At 35.7% G+C, this 18,633-nt stretch overlaps 1 protein-coding gene across 1 annotated transcript in view; it reads right to left on the bottom strand.

Moving 5' to 3' along the window:
- Window positions 1-18,633, bottom strand: part of EML5 (EMAP like 5) — a 168,139-nt gene that overhangs the window by 93,217 nt on the left and 56,289 nt on the right. The window contains exons 8-10 of the mRNA XM_028098102.2: window positions 13,053-13,190; window positions 4,883-5,139; window positions 3,294-3,506 (exon numbers count right to left, since the gene is read on the bottom strand). Coding sequence (XP_027953903.1) covers window positions 3,294-3,506; window positions 4,883-5,139; window positions 13,053-13,190 — 608 coding nt within the window. The remainder of the gene's footprint in view (window positions 1-3,293; window positions 3,507-4,882; window positions 5,140-13,052; window positions 13,191-18,633) is intronic.

Genomic DNA, 18,633 nt, shown 5'->3' with positions numbered 1-18,633 from the left:
TTATAGTAAGTCATTGTGATCATTACAGTAAGTCATAAACTGGGAAAAGACATTTGCAACCCATAAAAATTACAAATCATTTGTATCTAGAGTGTTGGAAAAAACTTCAAAAAATTAGTAAAAGAAAACAACTCTATAGAAAAATAGGCAAGAGATATTAACCTGTATTTGACAGGAGAGGAGAGGAAATGAAGAAAACCAAAAAATAATGGGAAAGATGATCAACCTCATTAGTTAGACAAATGTAAATTAAGACCACAATGTGCCATCATTTATACTAATTAGATTTACACAAATTAAAAAGTGTGGCAGTGCCAAGTACTGAAAAGGATGTGGATTAACAGGGTTTTTAAAATGGTATAACTACTTTGGGAAAAAAGTTGGCATTTTCTTATAAATTCTCTATGACCCAGCAATTTCACTCCTAAGTATACATCTTTGAGAAATTTGCATCTTAATAGCAAATGTCCATCATAGGAGAATAAATATATTAATTATATCATATATTCACAACACAGTATTTTATCACCAGGAAGAATACACTAGAACTACATGCAACAATATGAATGAATCTTAGAACACAAGTCCTGAGTAAATCTCCAACATAAATATGTTTTTGTTTGATGTTTGTTTTTCCAATGAATTTTCTTATCAAATCTAAAGAAAGATTTTTATCAAATATAAATTTCCATTTGTCAAGGAGTAGAGAGTGTTGGTAACTAGTAACAGTGATGGTGTTAGCTTACAGCAACCCTACCTTCACCTCTCCATCCTCCTGTACTCCCACCTCCTCACCCTTTGCCATAGCCCATGTGCTGCTGCGGGGGAAGAGTCTGATTATTTGAGAGAAATTACTGTCAAGAGGAAAAGAATTTAGAAAGAGGATAATAATGGGGGAAAAAGGGAGAAGTAATGCTTTGGGCTAGGATTCAAGGGGGCTGAATGTGGAAGAGGATCATTCTCATTGAACTAATCTCATACATTTTGTGTGTGAATTACAATGATTCTACAATATAAGCTACTTCTATTATTTAACTTCCACATTTTGTAAATGTTGCATTTCTTAGAATGTAATGGATATTACTTAAGTAGATATCTAAGATGTATTACTACAGTAGACACACTCTTTTCCCAAACTTAAGTTGGATCAGTAACACAACTTAATGTATGAAAGAATGTACAACATCATAACTAATGTAAAAGGTAATTTTTCTAGTAATACTAACTTTATGCAAGTATGTGAATTCAATAAACACAGAATCTTAAAATATTTCTAATTCTTTAAAGATGCAGTAGTTATATTCTATCTTCTGTTTTCCCAATTACTTACACAGTCTCAAGCTAACTCACAAGTGCCTAGAAATAAAAACCCTTACCATAAAATAAATTTCTCACAAATATCTAACAAAAAGAAAAATAAGGAAAATTTATATTCTTGAAGCAGTGACTGAACAATACTAACTTTTCTGAGACTTCAGTAAAATATTCCCACAATTCAGATTACATTTTAAAAATGAAATAAAATTACTGTGCAACAAAAATACTGTCAATAAACTGCAAAACATAAAAACTGTCAATAAATCCCATTCACTTGACTAAGAATGCTCGGAAAATTTGTTTTTGCAGAGTCAGTATATGAAACACTGAGTAGAAGCAATGTCTAAGATTAAGATCATCGTGATCAATCTTACTGAATCTCACACACTTTCTACTAAGCAAGTCTCATTTTGAGTCCTAATAAAATCTGTTGTGCCTAGTGACTCTCATGTCCTGGCTACATGGTGGGATCCAGAAATAGGGTATTTTAATTATTAGAGAATTATCTAGCCTTTATTAACACACTTAGCATTACTTATGGATGCAATTTCACATGCACCTAGGAAGCTGACACCCCGCAAGCAGGAATCAACAACATGGCATTAGGTGGCAATATCTGGAATTTACTATTTTATTGTAAAGGCACAACAGAAATGTTAGCATAGACTTCTGGGAAAATCAGCCCCTTAAGTTTGACATCAATGAACTACCTATTTAAATACAACTATTCCAGCTATTCCCATAATCACTTTTTACTGAAATGCAATTTAATATTGATTCAAAAGCTTATATCAACAACCAGGTAAAAAAAATCATTATTACTTTTGCTACAAATGTTAATGCTCTAGTAATACACTCACTGCACCTAATCTAAAGCTCCATACTATAGGAGAGAATTCTTTGAAAACTAAATCTCAGAAAAAACTTTGCTTTCCCTGAACAGTAAAAAATGTTTTTTTTTTTTTAAAAAACAGCTATGATGAGGAGTGTGCCTGGCTGGCTCAGTCGGTAGAGCATGCAACTTTTTTTTTTTTAAGATTTTATTTATTTATTTGAGACAGAGAATGAGATAGCATGAGGGGGGTAGGGTCAGAGGGAGAAGCAGACTCCCCACTGAGCAGGGAGCCCGATGTGGGACTCGATCCCGGGATTCCAGGATCATGACCTGAGCCAAAGGCAGTCACTTAACCAACTGAGCCACCCAGGCGCCCCAGAGCATGCAACTCTTGATCTCAGGGTCATGAGTTCAAGCCCCATGCTGGGACAAGTTTACTGAAAAAAAAATAAATAAATAAAATGTGTCAACTATACTTAACAAAGTAAAAAAAAATAGTTTAAAAAAAAGCTATGATGAAAATTACTTTGTGCCCTGCTTTATTTTATTTCTGGTTTCTAGAAAACTAATTTCCTGATACTGATTTTGTAACCATGTAATTATTTTAGAACTGATGGACTTGTTATAAGCTGACTCAAATACTTTATGGAACAAGGCATGGGATAAATAACTAATATAGCATTTAATTATCCCTAAGTCTATGAACAGAATGATTAATATCATCATTTAAGAAGAGATCCAAGAAAAAAAGGTGATATATAAAATGTGTAGAAAATAACCAATAAGACCCTTTCTTTCTTTTTCAGATTTTTTAATTTATTTGACAGAGAGAGATGAAGCGAGAGAGGGAACACAAGCAGGGGGAGTGGGAGAGGGAGAAGCAGACTCCCCACTAAGCAGAGAGCCCGATAAGGGGCTCGATCCCAGGACTCTGGGACCATGACCTGAGCCAAAGGCAGCCGCTTAACCGACTGAGCCACCCAGGTGCCCCAAGACCCCTTATTTTTCTTACTCTGTCATACAAAGTATATAAATGTCAAAACAATATATGTTAAGGATCTAAGCAAAAAACACACCTGTATAAGAAAACCAACCAACCAACCAACCGTGACCTGAACTTGTATTTTGAAAGAAAAGATACCTTTTCTCAAACAAGGATATCGGAATAATTTTATAATTCCATAGTCATCAGCTGTAACTAAAACTTGACCAATATAATTTCCATCTACTGAATTTATGTCATTGATATCTGAATACTTGGGCCAAATTCCATTTACTTCAAGGCCTGAAACACATGTCCATGAAGCCCAATGAACACCTTTTATTTCTTCTTTGTTTGTCACTTCTTTTCCTCCTAAAAAGAAATCATAGTCTTAATTAAGAAGTTATTTAATTTTTTCCCAAATATAGTGGTAAGTTATAAATACCTGATAAATTATACTGATAACATGGTAAACTCCAAAATTTAAATCTTCCTACTACAGTTAAAGGAGAGTATTAGGAATAAGTAGGTGAATATGGTAAGGAGAGAAAAAAGTTAAATGCAATTAAAAAAAAAAAAAGCTACTACCAAAATTATATAGAGACACACACAGATTGGATTCTAATATAGCTCAGCAGGTTCACTCATGTGGAGAATAAACAACCCTATTAAAATTATGCTAGATTAGTCATAACAGGTAAGTCAGAAGAACAAGTAAAAGCTATATGAAAGTGGCAAATCAGCTATGAAGGAAGAAACCTAAGAAGATGCATGGTTGAGAAAAAAAAGCTGAAAAGGACCAAGAGGGATGGATGAGCAAGGAATAACACATTAGGGAACCGAACTTTAGGATTCAGTCACTTTTCATTACAAACAGATTATTAATGAAAAACTGTTGGGGAGATGCATTAATTTAATTATGTACCTAGTCTTATTAAGTTGTTGGAAAACAGTGACTAATTCATTAGGTATCATACTAAATGACGTTTTTGACGTTGCTTTTTTTAAAATTTTTTATTATGTTAATCACCATACATTACATCATTAGTTTTTGATGTAGTGTTCCATGATTCATTGTTTGTGCATAAAACCCACTGCTCCATGCAGAACGTGCCCTCTTTAATACCCATCACCAGGCTAACCCATCCCCTCACCCCCCTCCCCTCTAGAACCCCCAGTTTGTTTTTCAGAGTCCATCGTCTCTCACGGTTCGTCTCCCCCTCCGATTTACTCCCCTTCATTCTTCCCTTCCTGCTATCTTCTTCCTCTTTTTTTGCTTTTATTCTTTTAAAAAATCTCTGATGGTAACTGTTTTTCAAGTTTAGTTTGTTAGCTATATTATGGATTTTTGCAAAATTTATTTGAGGTAACCAAAAGAACCTCAATTTGTGGTCAGACATTTTTAGCAATTATATTTAGTTGATTATTTCCACCCATAAAAATGGTATTTTGACTTTCTAATATACACTAGGACTTTATCAAATACTACTCACTCACATAGCATGAAATTCGACATAAAGTAGGTCTTAGATCTTCCAAAGTTTTAATTACAAAGGATTAAAATATAAAGGATTTCAATATAATAGGACAGCCTTAGAGAAAGATCACAATGCCTGAAATATTAGCTCAGATATTCTTTAATTTCCTATAATCAAATGTATTTTACATTCTGCTTCTACTCAAATTCTAAAATATTTTATAGGCACTAAAAATCTACAAATTACATACAATTTACTAGAAACTTTTACCTGGCATTCTATAAAAAAGTCTTTTCCCATTTCCATCATTTGTCTGTAAATATCTACTGTCTGAGGACCAGTCCAGATGAGTGATGAAACTAAGTGATCCAACACATTCCCCCAATTTTTTATAACGTTGTGCAACGCCATATATATCAACTGAGCTGTCATTACATCCAACAGCAAGGTAAGTTCCATCTGGTGAGTATTTTAACTCATGAATCGCCTCCTTCCTATCTTTAATATGTACAACTTCGGTCATATCTCTGCAAAGAAAAAATAATGATAACACATGAAATCAAGTCATTACAGAATTAGTTCAGTTTCAAATGTGTCTAAAATGGCTGGGAGGCTACACCAAGTATATATAAATCACAAAGCAAATATACATGAGATAAATATTAATTCAGGAACAATTACTTTGTTGAACAGAAATATATGAGGACAACATATGCTGAAAGTAAAGGAAAATGCTGAATTTCAGTTCTTTAATTACTTTAAAGTAGTTTAAAGATTCATTCTAAGTTTCCAGAGTCATACAATAAAGGAGATAAAGTCACAGATTTTTATGATGAAGCTCCTTGGAAATACTGAGTTTATGAAAAATGTATAATTATAAACACAGTGATTTTCAAATAAAATTTTGTAATGAGACAAATGTATAAAATTACATTCAGGAAATAAAGAGGAATTGATTTGTATTATTTCAGTAACACATCTGAATGCTTATCTTTATATAGCTACACTATTTTTATTTCAACTTCTTTGACCTTTTTTAATACAGATTCTTCCCAATTAGAGACCACGTCAACAGTAAAGTTAAACACTTTTTCACTGATTCCTTATAACTGAGTTTCCAAAATAATACAGGTATTGGTAACAGTCATACAAATGGATAAACACTTAGTTTAACACCACTGAATTTCCAAAATTGTGAGGAGTTGGTGGGGAAGAGGAGAAGAGGGAGGCAGTGAAGGAGAAGGGGCAGGAGGAAGTAAGAATTCTTATTTCCAATTAGTGTCAAGAACTTTTTTCCATTTAAATTTTGCATTACCCACCTGAAATGCTCCATGTAATTTTTTTTAAAGTTTAAATGGATATTTCTCAATTTTTAAGGTTTCTAAGTGGACAATTTAAAGCAATCAAATTCAATTTTTTTTTCAGTAACACTAACATTAGTTTTGTTTTTTAGGCACATGGGATACAAAGATGAACTCATCTTCTGTGAGAGAGGGATAGAAAGTACTGTACTTTACAAGTGATAAAATGTGAGTGCTCAAAAGGTATGTGGGAAATTCTATAAGAAATACTGAAAAAGGTTAAGACTAGACTAAAGGCAGGAAGGGACCAAGGAAGAATGGCATCTATATTTTGAGCATAAAACCTGAGGATGTGGCTAAGAATAAAAGATGAGGAAAGGTTTTCTAAGAAGAAGACACAGCATGGACATATGCAAGTATAAGGCACATTTAGAGAATAGTAAATACTACAATGTGGATATAAGACTATGTGGGAGAAGCAGTGACTTGATGGGGTTAAAGAGATAAACTGAAGACAATGTGTGACAGATCTGACATGTTGCCAAGGAATGTGGGCTTTACCCTGGTGTTAATCATATAAAGTAAGAGATGAGAAAATCAGCCCCTTAACGACATAAAAGGGGATCAAAACAAGACAAACGAAGAAAAAACCTTTTTTAAAAAAAAGCTTTCCTGCAACAAACTGAGGGTTGCTGGAGTGGTGGGGATTGGGAGGGATGGGGTGGCTGGGTGATAGACATTGGGAAGGGTATGTGCTATGGTGAGCGCTGTGAATTGTGTAAGACTGCTGAATCATAGACCTGTACCTCTGAAACAAATAATAGATATGTTAAAAAAAAAAAAAAAAGAAGAAGATAGTAGGAAGGAAAAAATGAAGGGGGGGAATCGGAGGGGGAGACGAACCATGAGAGACTATGGACTCTGAGAAACAAACTGAGGGTTCTAGAGGGGAGGGGGGTGGGGGGATGGGTTAGCCTGGTGATGGGTATTAAAGAGGGCACATACTGAGTGGAGCACTGGGTGTTATACGCAAACAATGAATCATGGAACACTACATCAAAAACTAATGATGTATGGTGATTAACAAAATTAAAAAATGTTAAAAAAAATAAAAAAAAATTTTTTTAAAAGCTTTCCTGGTCAACATCACTTTTGCCTTAAACCCTGCACAGACTTGTGCAGCTACTTCTACCTCTCCCAGTGACCCCTTCCTTTACGTTTTAATAAAGTCCACACATCTGATTTCCCTTTCTCTATATTCAATCCATCCACCTATCCATCCATATTTACAAAGAACAAGATTTTTTAAGAAAACATCTAAGGCACTATTTCATAGCTTTTACTTTTTATACCTTCTTTATTAAAGATTTTATCATTCTAATTTTGTTCACAAACATTAATTTAAATGTTCCCTGAAAATTCTTCAGAACTGTTTTGGTATATACATAGCCCTTTTTCTAGAGACTTAATTACTCCCAAGTAATGAGAGAAATAAGTATGGTTTATGTCCTTGTTCACCAACACTCACACAGGTGCACATGCACATGTGAACACACACACACAATTCTGATGGACTCTTTTACAGTACGTATTATGCTACTACATCAACATTATGAATTGTGACTATCTTCTCTCATGAAGAAGTTTGACAAACTTATAGGAAAGAAGACTTAGATGGAAGTGTATTAATTTTTAAAAATTCTGAATTAAGTCTTCTGGAAAACTGATAAGTGAATTCCATGGTTTCTTTAGGAAACAGAGGGAGGCCGTCCAAAGCCTGGGAATATTCATACATTAGCAATTTGTAACACATCACAAAGTAAAGTACAGGGTTGATCACAGCGTAGAACAGACAGTTGTTTGTTAGTGGAGACAGATCAAAGGAAGTAGAATTTAAACTTCATTCTGAGGAATTAATGAGATTTAGCTTAGCAGAAGCCAGGAATTGGGAGATGAAGGGCCCACGTTCCAAAAGAGATGTGAAAGAGCTGACAGCAAGACTGAAGCTCTGCTTGTTGTCAATAAAGTGTAGCTGTACTGACAATAAACAGAGGGGTTAGAGTGTGAGATGAGTCTGATGAGACAGGCTAAGGGAAAATCATAAAAGGCCTCACAAATCTTAAGATTTTTGGCCTTAGTTTATGAGTTTAAGTTAGGGTAGGATGAATCAATTAGATCACTTGTCTGATTTGACAGTAAAAAACAAATCCAGGTAGTATAACAGTAGGATTAAGACTAATTAGAAGGCTATTACAGATGGTGGTTGTTCAGACTTCCAAAAGAAGTGAAATATTTAAAAATATATAGTATTATAGTCTATACTATTACACTATAAAATATATAGTATATGTTAAAGATATTATAATTTTAATCTTACAAACATTAATTAAAATGTTTCTGAAAATGAGGCAAGTAAAATCAACAGAATGTGATGGGGATTGGACATGGTAGGTTAGAGAGAGAGGTAACAACCATAATTCCTAGGTTTCTGCTTGGTACAAGAACCTGGACAATGGTGCCATCCCGAGAACAGGGCCCACAGACAGAATATCAGCCTGGGAGGGAGGAGCAGAAGTTCAGATTTGGAAATGCTGAACTGCAGATGCCTTTGAGACAGCCAAGTGATGTTAAATAAACAAATGGATATACACAACTGCAGTTCAGTGGAGAGATCAGGGCCAGAAGTAGGTATCTGGGACCATTAGGCTGCAGGTGGTAACTGAAGCTGGAGGCAGGATGAGATCACCCAGGGGAAAAACAGAAGAACAGAAAGCCCAGGTCTGAGCTTTGAGGCCCTCCAATACTTACTGGCAGGCAGAAGATAAATTAGCCTATAAAGAAAATGGAAACAGGAGAAGTTAGCTGAAAAGAGAAAGAGAATTAATATCCAAAGTCTGGGAAGAGAATGCTCTGAGAAGGAGCAAGTGGTTAAGGGGGCCATATACTGCTGAGAATCAACCTAGATGAAAAGTGAAAAATGTTTCCTGGCTTTAGTGACAGGGTACTATTAGCAAGAATGTTTCAATGTAAAGATGAAGGCAAAAGCTATACTGCATTGTGGGTTTTAAGTCAATAATGGGAAGAAAACAGACAGTAAATTACATAGTTTTTTGAGAATTTTACTGTGAAAGAATAGAAATGTGATAAAACTAGAGGGGATTTAGGGCACCTGGGTGGCTCAGTTGGTTAAGCGACTGCCTTCGGCTCAGGTCATGATCCTGGAGTCCCGGGATCGAGTCCCACATCGGGCTCCCTGCTCAGCGGGGAGTCTACTTCTCCCTCTGACCCTCTTCCCTCTCGTGCTCTCTATCTCTCATTCTCTCTCAAATAAATAAATAAAATCTTAAAAAAAAAAAAAAACTAGAGGGGACTTAGGTTTGAGGTAGGAATTTTAAGACAGGATATACTTGAGCATGTTTTTAAATTAAGATTTATTTATTCTAGAGAGAGCACGTGAGTGTGGGGGGAGGTGGGAAGAGGGAGAGAGAGAATCTAAGCAGACTCCCTGCTGAGTGTAGAGCCCGACAAGGGGCTCGATCCCAGAACCCCAAGATCATGACCTGAGCCATAATCAAGAGTCAGATGCTCAACTGACTGAGCCACCCGGCACCCTACTTGAGCATGTTTTGATAGTGTTCTTTCAGGGTAGGGCTACAGAGAGACAAAAACCTTTGATGTGAAAAAATAATGGACATATACAAAGTTACTTTTTAAAGCCAGGAACAATTTTTGGGACTTAATTATTCCCAAGAAATGGAACAGACAAAATATAAGTAGGTTGAAAAAAGTTTTTAAATGAATGTGTGATCACTTAGGGAAAAACTCTCCTAATCCTTTTGCAGTCAATATAATGTGGTAGTGACACTGTCAGAAAGAGACAAATGGCTAGCTGCTGGTAGACTCTAAAATGAAAATGTGGGCACCTAGGTGGCTCAGTCGTTAAGTGTCTGCCTTCAGCTCAGGTCATGGTCCTGGGGTCCTGGGATTTAGTCCTCATCAGGCTCCCTGTTTGGCGGAAAGCCTGCTTCTCCCTCTCCTACTCCCCCTGCTTGTGTTCCCTCTGTTGCTGTGTCTCTATCAAATAAATAAAATCTTTAAAAAAAACAAAAAAATAAAATGAAAATGCTTTTACAACTAAAGTCTATCCCATACTCTTCAGGAAACCTTATGCTATCCCCAGGAAATTTATTAATTGTGCTTATCAAGCTCTTCCACTGAAGTCTTCCTACCTACTTATGAGAATGAATGAGTGACTGAGGACTTTGGTGTGGATAACACCATGCAGCCCAATACAAGTCAAAGTTTTACGTATATAAATCTTTTAATTTGAAAAATATTTGTTTTTCATTTGATTCCATATGTTTCTTTTAACATAAAATTGGTAACATTTTATATGATCCAGCAATTGCACTACTGGGTATTTACCCCAAAGATACAAATGTAGGGATCTGAAGGAGTATGTGCACCCCGATGTTTACAGCAGCAATGTCCACAACAGCCAAACTGTGGAAGAGCCAAGATGTCTATCGACAGATGAATGGATAAAGAAGTGGTGTGTGTGTGTACACACACACACACACACACACACACACACACACACACACACACACACAATGGAATATTATGCAGCCATCAAAAGGAATGATATCTTGCCATTTGCAACGACCTGGATGGAACTGGAGAGTGTTATGCCGAGCGAAATAAGTCAATCAGAGAAAGACATGTATCATATGACCTCACTGATATGAGGAATTCTTAATCTCAGGAAACAAACTGAGGGTTGCTGGAGTGGTGGGGGGTGGCAGGGATGGGGTGGTTGGGTGATCAACACTGGGGAGGGTATGTGCTACGGTGAGTGCTGTAAATTGTGCAAGACTGTTGAATCACAGACCTGTATCTCTGAAACAAATAATACATTATATGTTTAAAAAAAAAAAGGAAGAGGAGGAGGTAGCAGGAGAGGAAGAATGAAGGGGGGAAATCGGAGGGGGAGATGAACCATGAGAGACGATGGACTCTGAAAAACAAACTGAGGGTTCTAGAGGGGAGGGGGGTGGGAGGATGGGTTAGCCTGGTGATGGGTATTAAAGAGGGCACGTTCTGCATGGAGCACTGCGTGTTATATGCAAATAATGAATCATGGAACACTACATCAAAAACTAATGATGTAATGTATGGTGATTAACATTAATAAAAAACAAAAAAAAAAACAAAAAAATAAAATTGGTAACATTTTTTATCAAAAGGAAGAGAGATGCTCTAGAAATTATGTGACTTTGTGTTGGCACATCACCTTGTACCCCAAATTAAGAATCAGTGTGTTAGATCTGAATCTATTCTATGTTTCTCCAATCACAATGTAACTACTCCTGTGAGGGTACTTTACTACTGCTATACTTATGAAGTCTGCTTCATGATATGAAGAATGTGTATTGCAAACCAAGAAGAAACATTGACCAGATAAATCTAGGATTAAGAATATTTTGTGAGTTAAAATTTTGTGGTTAAGCTACAAAGGCATTTAATAGTTATAATCACAATTCCACCAGTCCTGTCAGCAATGTTGGACTCAGTTGCTGAAATAATGACTTACTAAAGAACTTATTCACCCAGTTACTTGCATACAATAATTGAAAGGGCAAGTAAATGTACAATTACCAAAAATAATCACTATTTTTTAATGCATAGAAGCTATATGAGAGAAACTCTTAGGGGTTTTACAAACATCTTAAATTCTTGTTGCAAAACAATGTAAATGTACTTAATGCCACTGAATTTTGAAAGATGGTTAAAATGGTAAATTGTATATTATATATATTTTATCACAATTAAAAAAGTAGTACAAGAGAAAAATCTCATATCTCATTGTAAAAACCTGTCCCAGAAAGAGAGTCAGCAACTAGAGAAACTCAGAGGTACAAGAGAACATGATGTATTTGAAGCAGCGAAAGATATTTTATACAGTTGAAAGAAAGAGACTGAGGCAGAAAGAAACCGGCTGGAGAGATGGGTACTACTGGCTACGTTAAGGATTATGAACTTCAACCTAAGGACAGTGTGAAGCTTTTATCATATTTTAGAAAGAGGAGGGCTGCAAACGTGTTTTAAAAGGCATCACTATAACTGTAGAGTAAAAAAAGTCTTGAGGGAAGCAAAACAGGAGGTAAGGAGACCAGCTGCAATGCTATCTCACCAATCCAGTGAGGAGCTGGCAGAAGCCTATACAACAGTACAATGGTGAGAATGGGAGGAAGCAAATTAATTTAAAAGCTACTTGGGAAGTAGATTCTCCAGAACTCCGTGATTAACTAGACAAGGGAATTAATGGTTTCTGGATTGGGCAACTGAAAGGGTCCTACCATTCACTAAGCTAGAGAAGAAGGATTTCATAAATACATTTGCTTGTGAACACACATGGATCTACAGCAAAGTTTGTTTTTGTCTTTAAGAGAGAGGGTGTAATAGTTGGGGTGGGGGTCGTCAAGGGAGAGAGAGAATCTTAAGCAGACCCTACGCCCAACAGAAGTCTGATCTCACGACCCTGAGATCATGACCTGAGCTGAAATCAAGAGTCAGGCACTTAACCACTGAGCCACTCAGGAACCCCGACAGCAAAGTTTTTAATAGCTATATAGAATTCAATTGAATGCACTGGACCTATAATTCAACATGAGATGCAAACTGCTTTAACAAATTTGTTTAACTTTTCTAATTATGCAAACAAACAAGATACAGGCATTTTTTTCAAAGAATAAAGCTGCAAATAACAAAAAACCTTTCACCCATTTTTAACTTCCTCAAAGTCACCACCACCCCCCTCCACCAATGGCAGAGGATCATTACTAAAAATCAATACTACCAAGGAATGAAGTCAAAACCCAAATTTATAGCTCAAAATTTTAGCCATTAATCCACTAAGCATTCTTAAGCCCCAAAACAAGGTTTTTGAGTTAACAATTTTCCAACAAAGCCATTTTTACATATTTAATATTTAATAAAACTAATACCTGAAATATGTGTGTGTATATATGTTAATATGAAAGGTGGGTGAAAATGAAATGGGTAAAAACAATGAGTATTGCATATTATCACTTAACAGAAATTTACTATCTCTTTCTATTTCTACCCCAATACCATACCTTACTCTAAGTACAGTGAATGAGCCATCCTTCATTCCAAGGGCAAGATGGATTCCATCTACATTTACAGCTGCACAACGAATTGGTTCTTCCATATTACACCTTGCTATTAGTGCATGATCTACTAGGCTCCATATCCTGTAACATTTAATTAAAATAAAAGAGTAATTAACTAATGTATGCTTAAAAATGATGAACTCTATGAAAAGACTTTGGTTAAAATAATAATCTAAGAAAGTAACATAAACCTAGATTTTTAACTATATGCTTTGTGGCAAGGAGTTCTAATCTATGAAAAAAGGAATACTGTTCATATTTAAAAGACAGGAGTTTATAGAATCTTTTATTTTTTTTTTTTAAGATTTATTTGAGCGAGAGAAAGAGAGAGTGTGAGTGGGGAGAGGAACAGAGGGAGAGAATCTCCAAGCCGACTCCCAGCTGAGTGGGGAGCCCGAGATGGGGCTTGATCTCACAACCCATGAGATCATGACCTGAGCCAAAACTCAGTCAGACACCTAACTGACTGAGCCACCCAGGTGCCCCTAGAATCTTTTATTTTTAAAACAATGTAATGATATCAATAGAGAAGAAGGATTTCATAAATACATATGCTTGTGAACACACATGGATCTACAGCAAAGTTTGACATCAATTTTTTCCAATCATTTATGTGTGTGTGTGTGTGTGTGTATGTATATAGTGGTATATACTATATATATATATATACATATATAGTCTTTTAAGAGTAATACTTAAGACTATGCAAATTCAGAGTCTGTTCCACACTCAATGTTAGAAATCTATAACAGAAAGTAGAAAATGCCAATTGTTTGAAAATTAAGAATTATACTTCTAAATAATCCAAAGGACAAAGAAAAAATATTAATGAAAATTAGTTAATATTTTGAAGTTATAAAAAATTTCATATCAAAACTTGTGGGATTCACCTGAAATAGTACTTAGGAGGAACTTTAAATACAGATAACATAAAAACAAATGCTACAACTTAATGAACAGATATCTACCCCAAGAGGTCAGGAAAAGATTGGCAAAACTAGATTTTTAAATGTTTTTATAGCAGTATCTTTTTCAAAAAATTCTATTTGTTGATGTTTTATGGGAAAAATGATTTTGTATATTGTGTTTATAGCTAGGAAATCTGTTAAATTATCTTTTTAATTCCAATAATTTCTCTGTATTTTCCTTTTGATTTTCTACATATATAATTATAATATCAGCAAATGAGTTGTTTCTTCCTTTCCAATCCAAATATATATAAATGTATTATACATATATATTTAGCCTTACTGTACTGACAAAGACTTCTATAGCTGAATATGATGATGACAAATACAATGGGGAAAGTGGACATCACAGTCTTCTTCCTGATTCCAAAGGAAAACTTTCAATATTTCAACAATAAATATATTTACCAAAGACTTTATGCTCCACCACAGGTGTCAGCAAACCATAGCCTGTGGGCCAAACTGGAACTACTGCCTGTTTTTGCAGTTTGGAAAGCTAAGAATGGTTTTTACATTTTTATTTTTTTAAAGGAAACTACCCTTTTTTTAAAAAGATTTTATTTATTTATTTGACACAGAGAGACACAGCGAGAGAGGGAACACAAGCAATGGGAGTGGGAGAGGGAGAAGCAGGCTTCCCGCCGAGCAGGGAGCCCGATCTGTGGCTCGATCCCAAGACGCTGGGACCATGACCCGAGCTGAAGGCAGACACTTAAAGACTGAGCCACCCAGTCGCCCCGATTTTTACATTTTTAAATGGTTGAAAAAAAATTAATAACATTTTGAGACATGGGAGAATTATAGGAAATTCAAGTTTCAGTGTCTGTAAATCACATTTCATGGAAACACTGCCACACTTTTTGTTTACATATTATCTATGACTGTTTTCATACTACAGAGGCAGAGTGGAGTTGTTGCAAAAGGGATGACAGACAGTATGCAACACTCACATCACTTTGCACTGCTTCTTCCACGCACTACAAATTGCAGGGGCACAGTTGATAGAATTTCAAGTGCTAGGTGTGTTAACCACATACACCCATTGTGTCAAAATGAGAAGAAAAGAGAAAAGTAAATTTGAAATTTTGCATTTTTAAGGCATAGTGGAGTGTAAATCAGTTATTGAAGTAAACAGTAAAGCACTGTATTTATTATGCAATGACACTATATTTGCTCTAAAAAATACAGAGACAGATGAACATTACTAGACTAAGCACTCCTTGCAATATCTTTGACTCACAGGAAAGCAACGGTCAGAAAAATTAGAATTTAAAAATTAAAATGAGATGTCAACAAAAGTAAGTTTCTAAGTGGCTTGTTAGCCAAACAAGGAAAGCTATTTATTGGTAATGGATTAATTACATCATTTTAAATTGCAGTGGTTAAAGAAATGTGTCCAGAGAAAATAAATTTAAGATTATTAGCCTTTACAATGAGAACAGTTTCTCAAAAACTTGAGGGTGTTGGGAAAACCACCAACAGTTAATTAAAAAACAAGACGTGGTTTCCTTGGATTGTGATGAGTCAACAGATGTTACCAACATTACTCAGTTGTTTATCCAAGTAGTCAATGCCAAGTTTGAAGTGATGAAGATTTAGCTTCTATGACTAGTCAGTGTGGAACAACTACAAGCTAGAATGTTTTCAAAGACATAAGTGAGAAAGAACTAAACCAATACAATGTAGGGTAGAATTAGATGGTGCTGATAACATGGATAGAAAAAAAATGGCCTAGGCAAATTTACAAAACCTGTAAACATGTAAGGTGTTTAAAAGGCCTATGATTATTCATTACATTATTCTTTAGCAAGTATTTTGCAAAAAAAAAATTGAATGTGTTTAGGAATCAATAATGTTAACAATGAACTTCATTTGGTTTTGGGGATATAACCATTGTTAGTTCTGAAGTTTTATCAGGAATAGAAGTTCAAAAACCTGACTTGCTGTACCACAAGGCAGTTAATGGCTTAACAGTGGTAAAGTTTTTTTTTTTTTTTTTTTAAAGATTCCATCTATCTATTTGACAGAGAGAGACACAGCGAGAGAGGGAACACAAGCAAGGGGAGTGGGAGAGGGAGAAGCAGGCCTCCTGCAGAGCAGGGAGTCCGACGTGGGGCTCGATCCCAGGACCCTAAGATCATAGGAGTAAAGTTTTATTGCACTTTGTTGATCTCAAAGTCAAGAATGAAATTTTTCTGAACCAGAACTGCCCTTAACAACTGAGTAGCTTTGGAAATAAGTTTTCATGCAGATTTGATATTGTGTCTTAATGAATTCAATCTAAAACTATAAGGCAAAAGCAGCACTTACATGTAAAACTTATACTGTGGTAAAGTTATCTGGACAAGAACTAATGCTGTTCATTTTTTTTTTTTTTTTTTAAGATTTTATTTATCCACCTGACAGAGAGAGAGCACAAGCAGGGGAAGCGGCATGCAGAGGGAGAGGGAGAAGCAGCCCGAGGCAGGGCTTGATCCCAGGATCCTGGGATCATGACCTGAGCCCAAGGCCGACCCAGGTGCTCCAGAACTAAGGCTGTTTAAATAACATAATTAGGCAGTTTTATACTACTCTTCCTGTGCTACGAAAACTTGAAATTTTTATTCTCACACAAATTGGCAGGGGATTATTGCCCAATGTTCTAGTAGAGTTGCTGACCTACTCTCCTTGGATGGGCCCTGGGTCTTGACATCCACCCCCTTGCCCTAGGAGAAAGCCACAAAGTCCAAGTTTAGTCAAAGGAAGAAAAATGCTCCCAGGGCAAAGTGGCACTGGCCCACTGGTGCTCCTAAAGTCCCATTTTCTTTCACAATTTGGCTAGTAGATCCTTAATATCTTGACTGTTCTTTGAAGGTTTTACATTCTAACCAGCATTTTTAGTTGTTTTCAATGTGAGTTCCTTCCAAATTACTTGCCACCAAAAGCAGAAACAGAAGTCTGATCAATTACTCTTGAAAAAGATCAGTTACCTTTTTTTCAATAGCTATGCAACTGGTAATAGTTCTCCTAAGATGAACTATAAGATAGTTCCTAGCAAAGCACATGGGTAAAGTGTAGCCCCACACTAAATTTCCAGGTGGACACAGAGCTATGTGATGTGATTTGGGGAAAAAAAAAAAAATCCAAAAATTCTCATTAGGAAAGCAACAATTTAAAAAACGCTGAGAAACACTGATCTAGATAATAACCATCAATGGCTGCTAATATGATTTAAAAAAGAGATTACATGTTAGATATCATCAGAGATACTCATAACAACCAGGAAATATTCTTGGTGAAAATTCATAACTGTGTCTCATCAAATCTCTAGATCTACTTATCAGTTTATATAATACAAGGAAGAAAGAATGTATTAAAATACATGGAGTGTGCAATTAGCCAAATCCAGAATGTGGGGAACTCTGGAGGGCAAATACTTAGTTACTTCAACAAAAAAATTTTAAGAATAAAAAAGGGGGAGGAAGGGAGGGAGGAAACTAGAGAATACAAGATTTAAAGGACACATCAACAACCGCTCTATATGGACCTTCTTTGGAGCCTAACTCTAAGAAGCCAAAGGAATGCTGTGTGAAAACAGTACTGTGGTGATATTTAAAGTTATCTTTTACACAAAAACACTTACAGATGAAATGGGGGGAAAAAACAATGACAAGGTGGACAAAATATCTCAACTCACATAACTGACCAGCAGTTCTTAAAAACTGGAAGACTTATCAAACCACAGACTGATGAATCGCTGATACTCGGTCCTGGATAAGGCATGAGAATTTGCATTTCATACAAGGAATATTGATGCTGCTGGTCCAGGAACCACACTGAGAACCACTATCATAGTGGGCTAATTTCTTTAAAATGTAGACAGATATTATATTTTAAAGTAATTAGAGAAAGAACAATGAACTAACAGAAAATAGGCAAAGAGCTTCACCAGACAGGTCAGAGAAAAGGAAATACAATGTTCTCTAAACATATGTAACATGCTCAACACACCTCAACAGGAGAGATGCATGTTTTCACGACATAACAGGAAATCACTTCTTACCTTTTGGGATAATAATCAGTGCTGCCAAGGGTATGGGAAAATAGGCACTGCCATGCATTGCTGACAGGTATGTAAATTGTTATTACCTTTGTATAAGGCATTATCTATCAAAATTTAAAATGAATATATCATTTGAACACTCAGAAGTTACCACAGATATGCATATTTACACATGTATACAATAGCATAGGTAAAAAAATATTCATTGTGAGCATTGTATTTACTAGCACAAAACTGGAAGAACCTAAAGTCTCATCAGTAATGGGCTAGGAAACACCCAAAGAACAAATAATCCAATTAAGAAATGGGCAGAAGACATGAACAGACATTTCTGCAAAAAAGACATCCAAATGGCCAACAGACACATGAAAAAGTGCTCATCACTCGGCCTCAGGGAAATACAAATCAAAACCTCAATGAGATACCACCTCACACCAGTCAGAATGGCTAAAATTAACAAGTCAGGAAACAACAGATGTTGGCGAGGATGCGGAGAAAGGGGAACCCTCCTACA

Source organism: Eumetopias jubatus, unplaced genomic scaffold (genome assembly GCF_037043125.1).
Source record: "Eumetopias jubatus isolate StellerSeaLion01/CBP00866 unplaced genomic scaffold, mEumJub1_p1.0 scaffold_7, whole genome shotgun sequence".
NCBI classification, from domain to species: Eukaryota; Metazoa; Chordata; class Mammalia; order Carnivora; family Otariidae; genus Eumetopias; species Eumetopias jubatus.
This window is presented reverse-complemented; position numbering and strand designations above follow the sequence as displayed.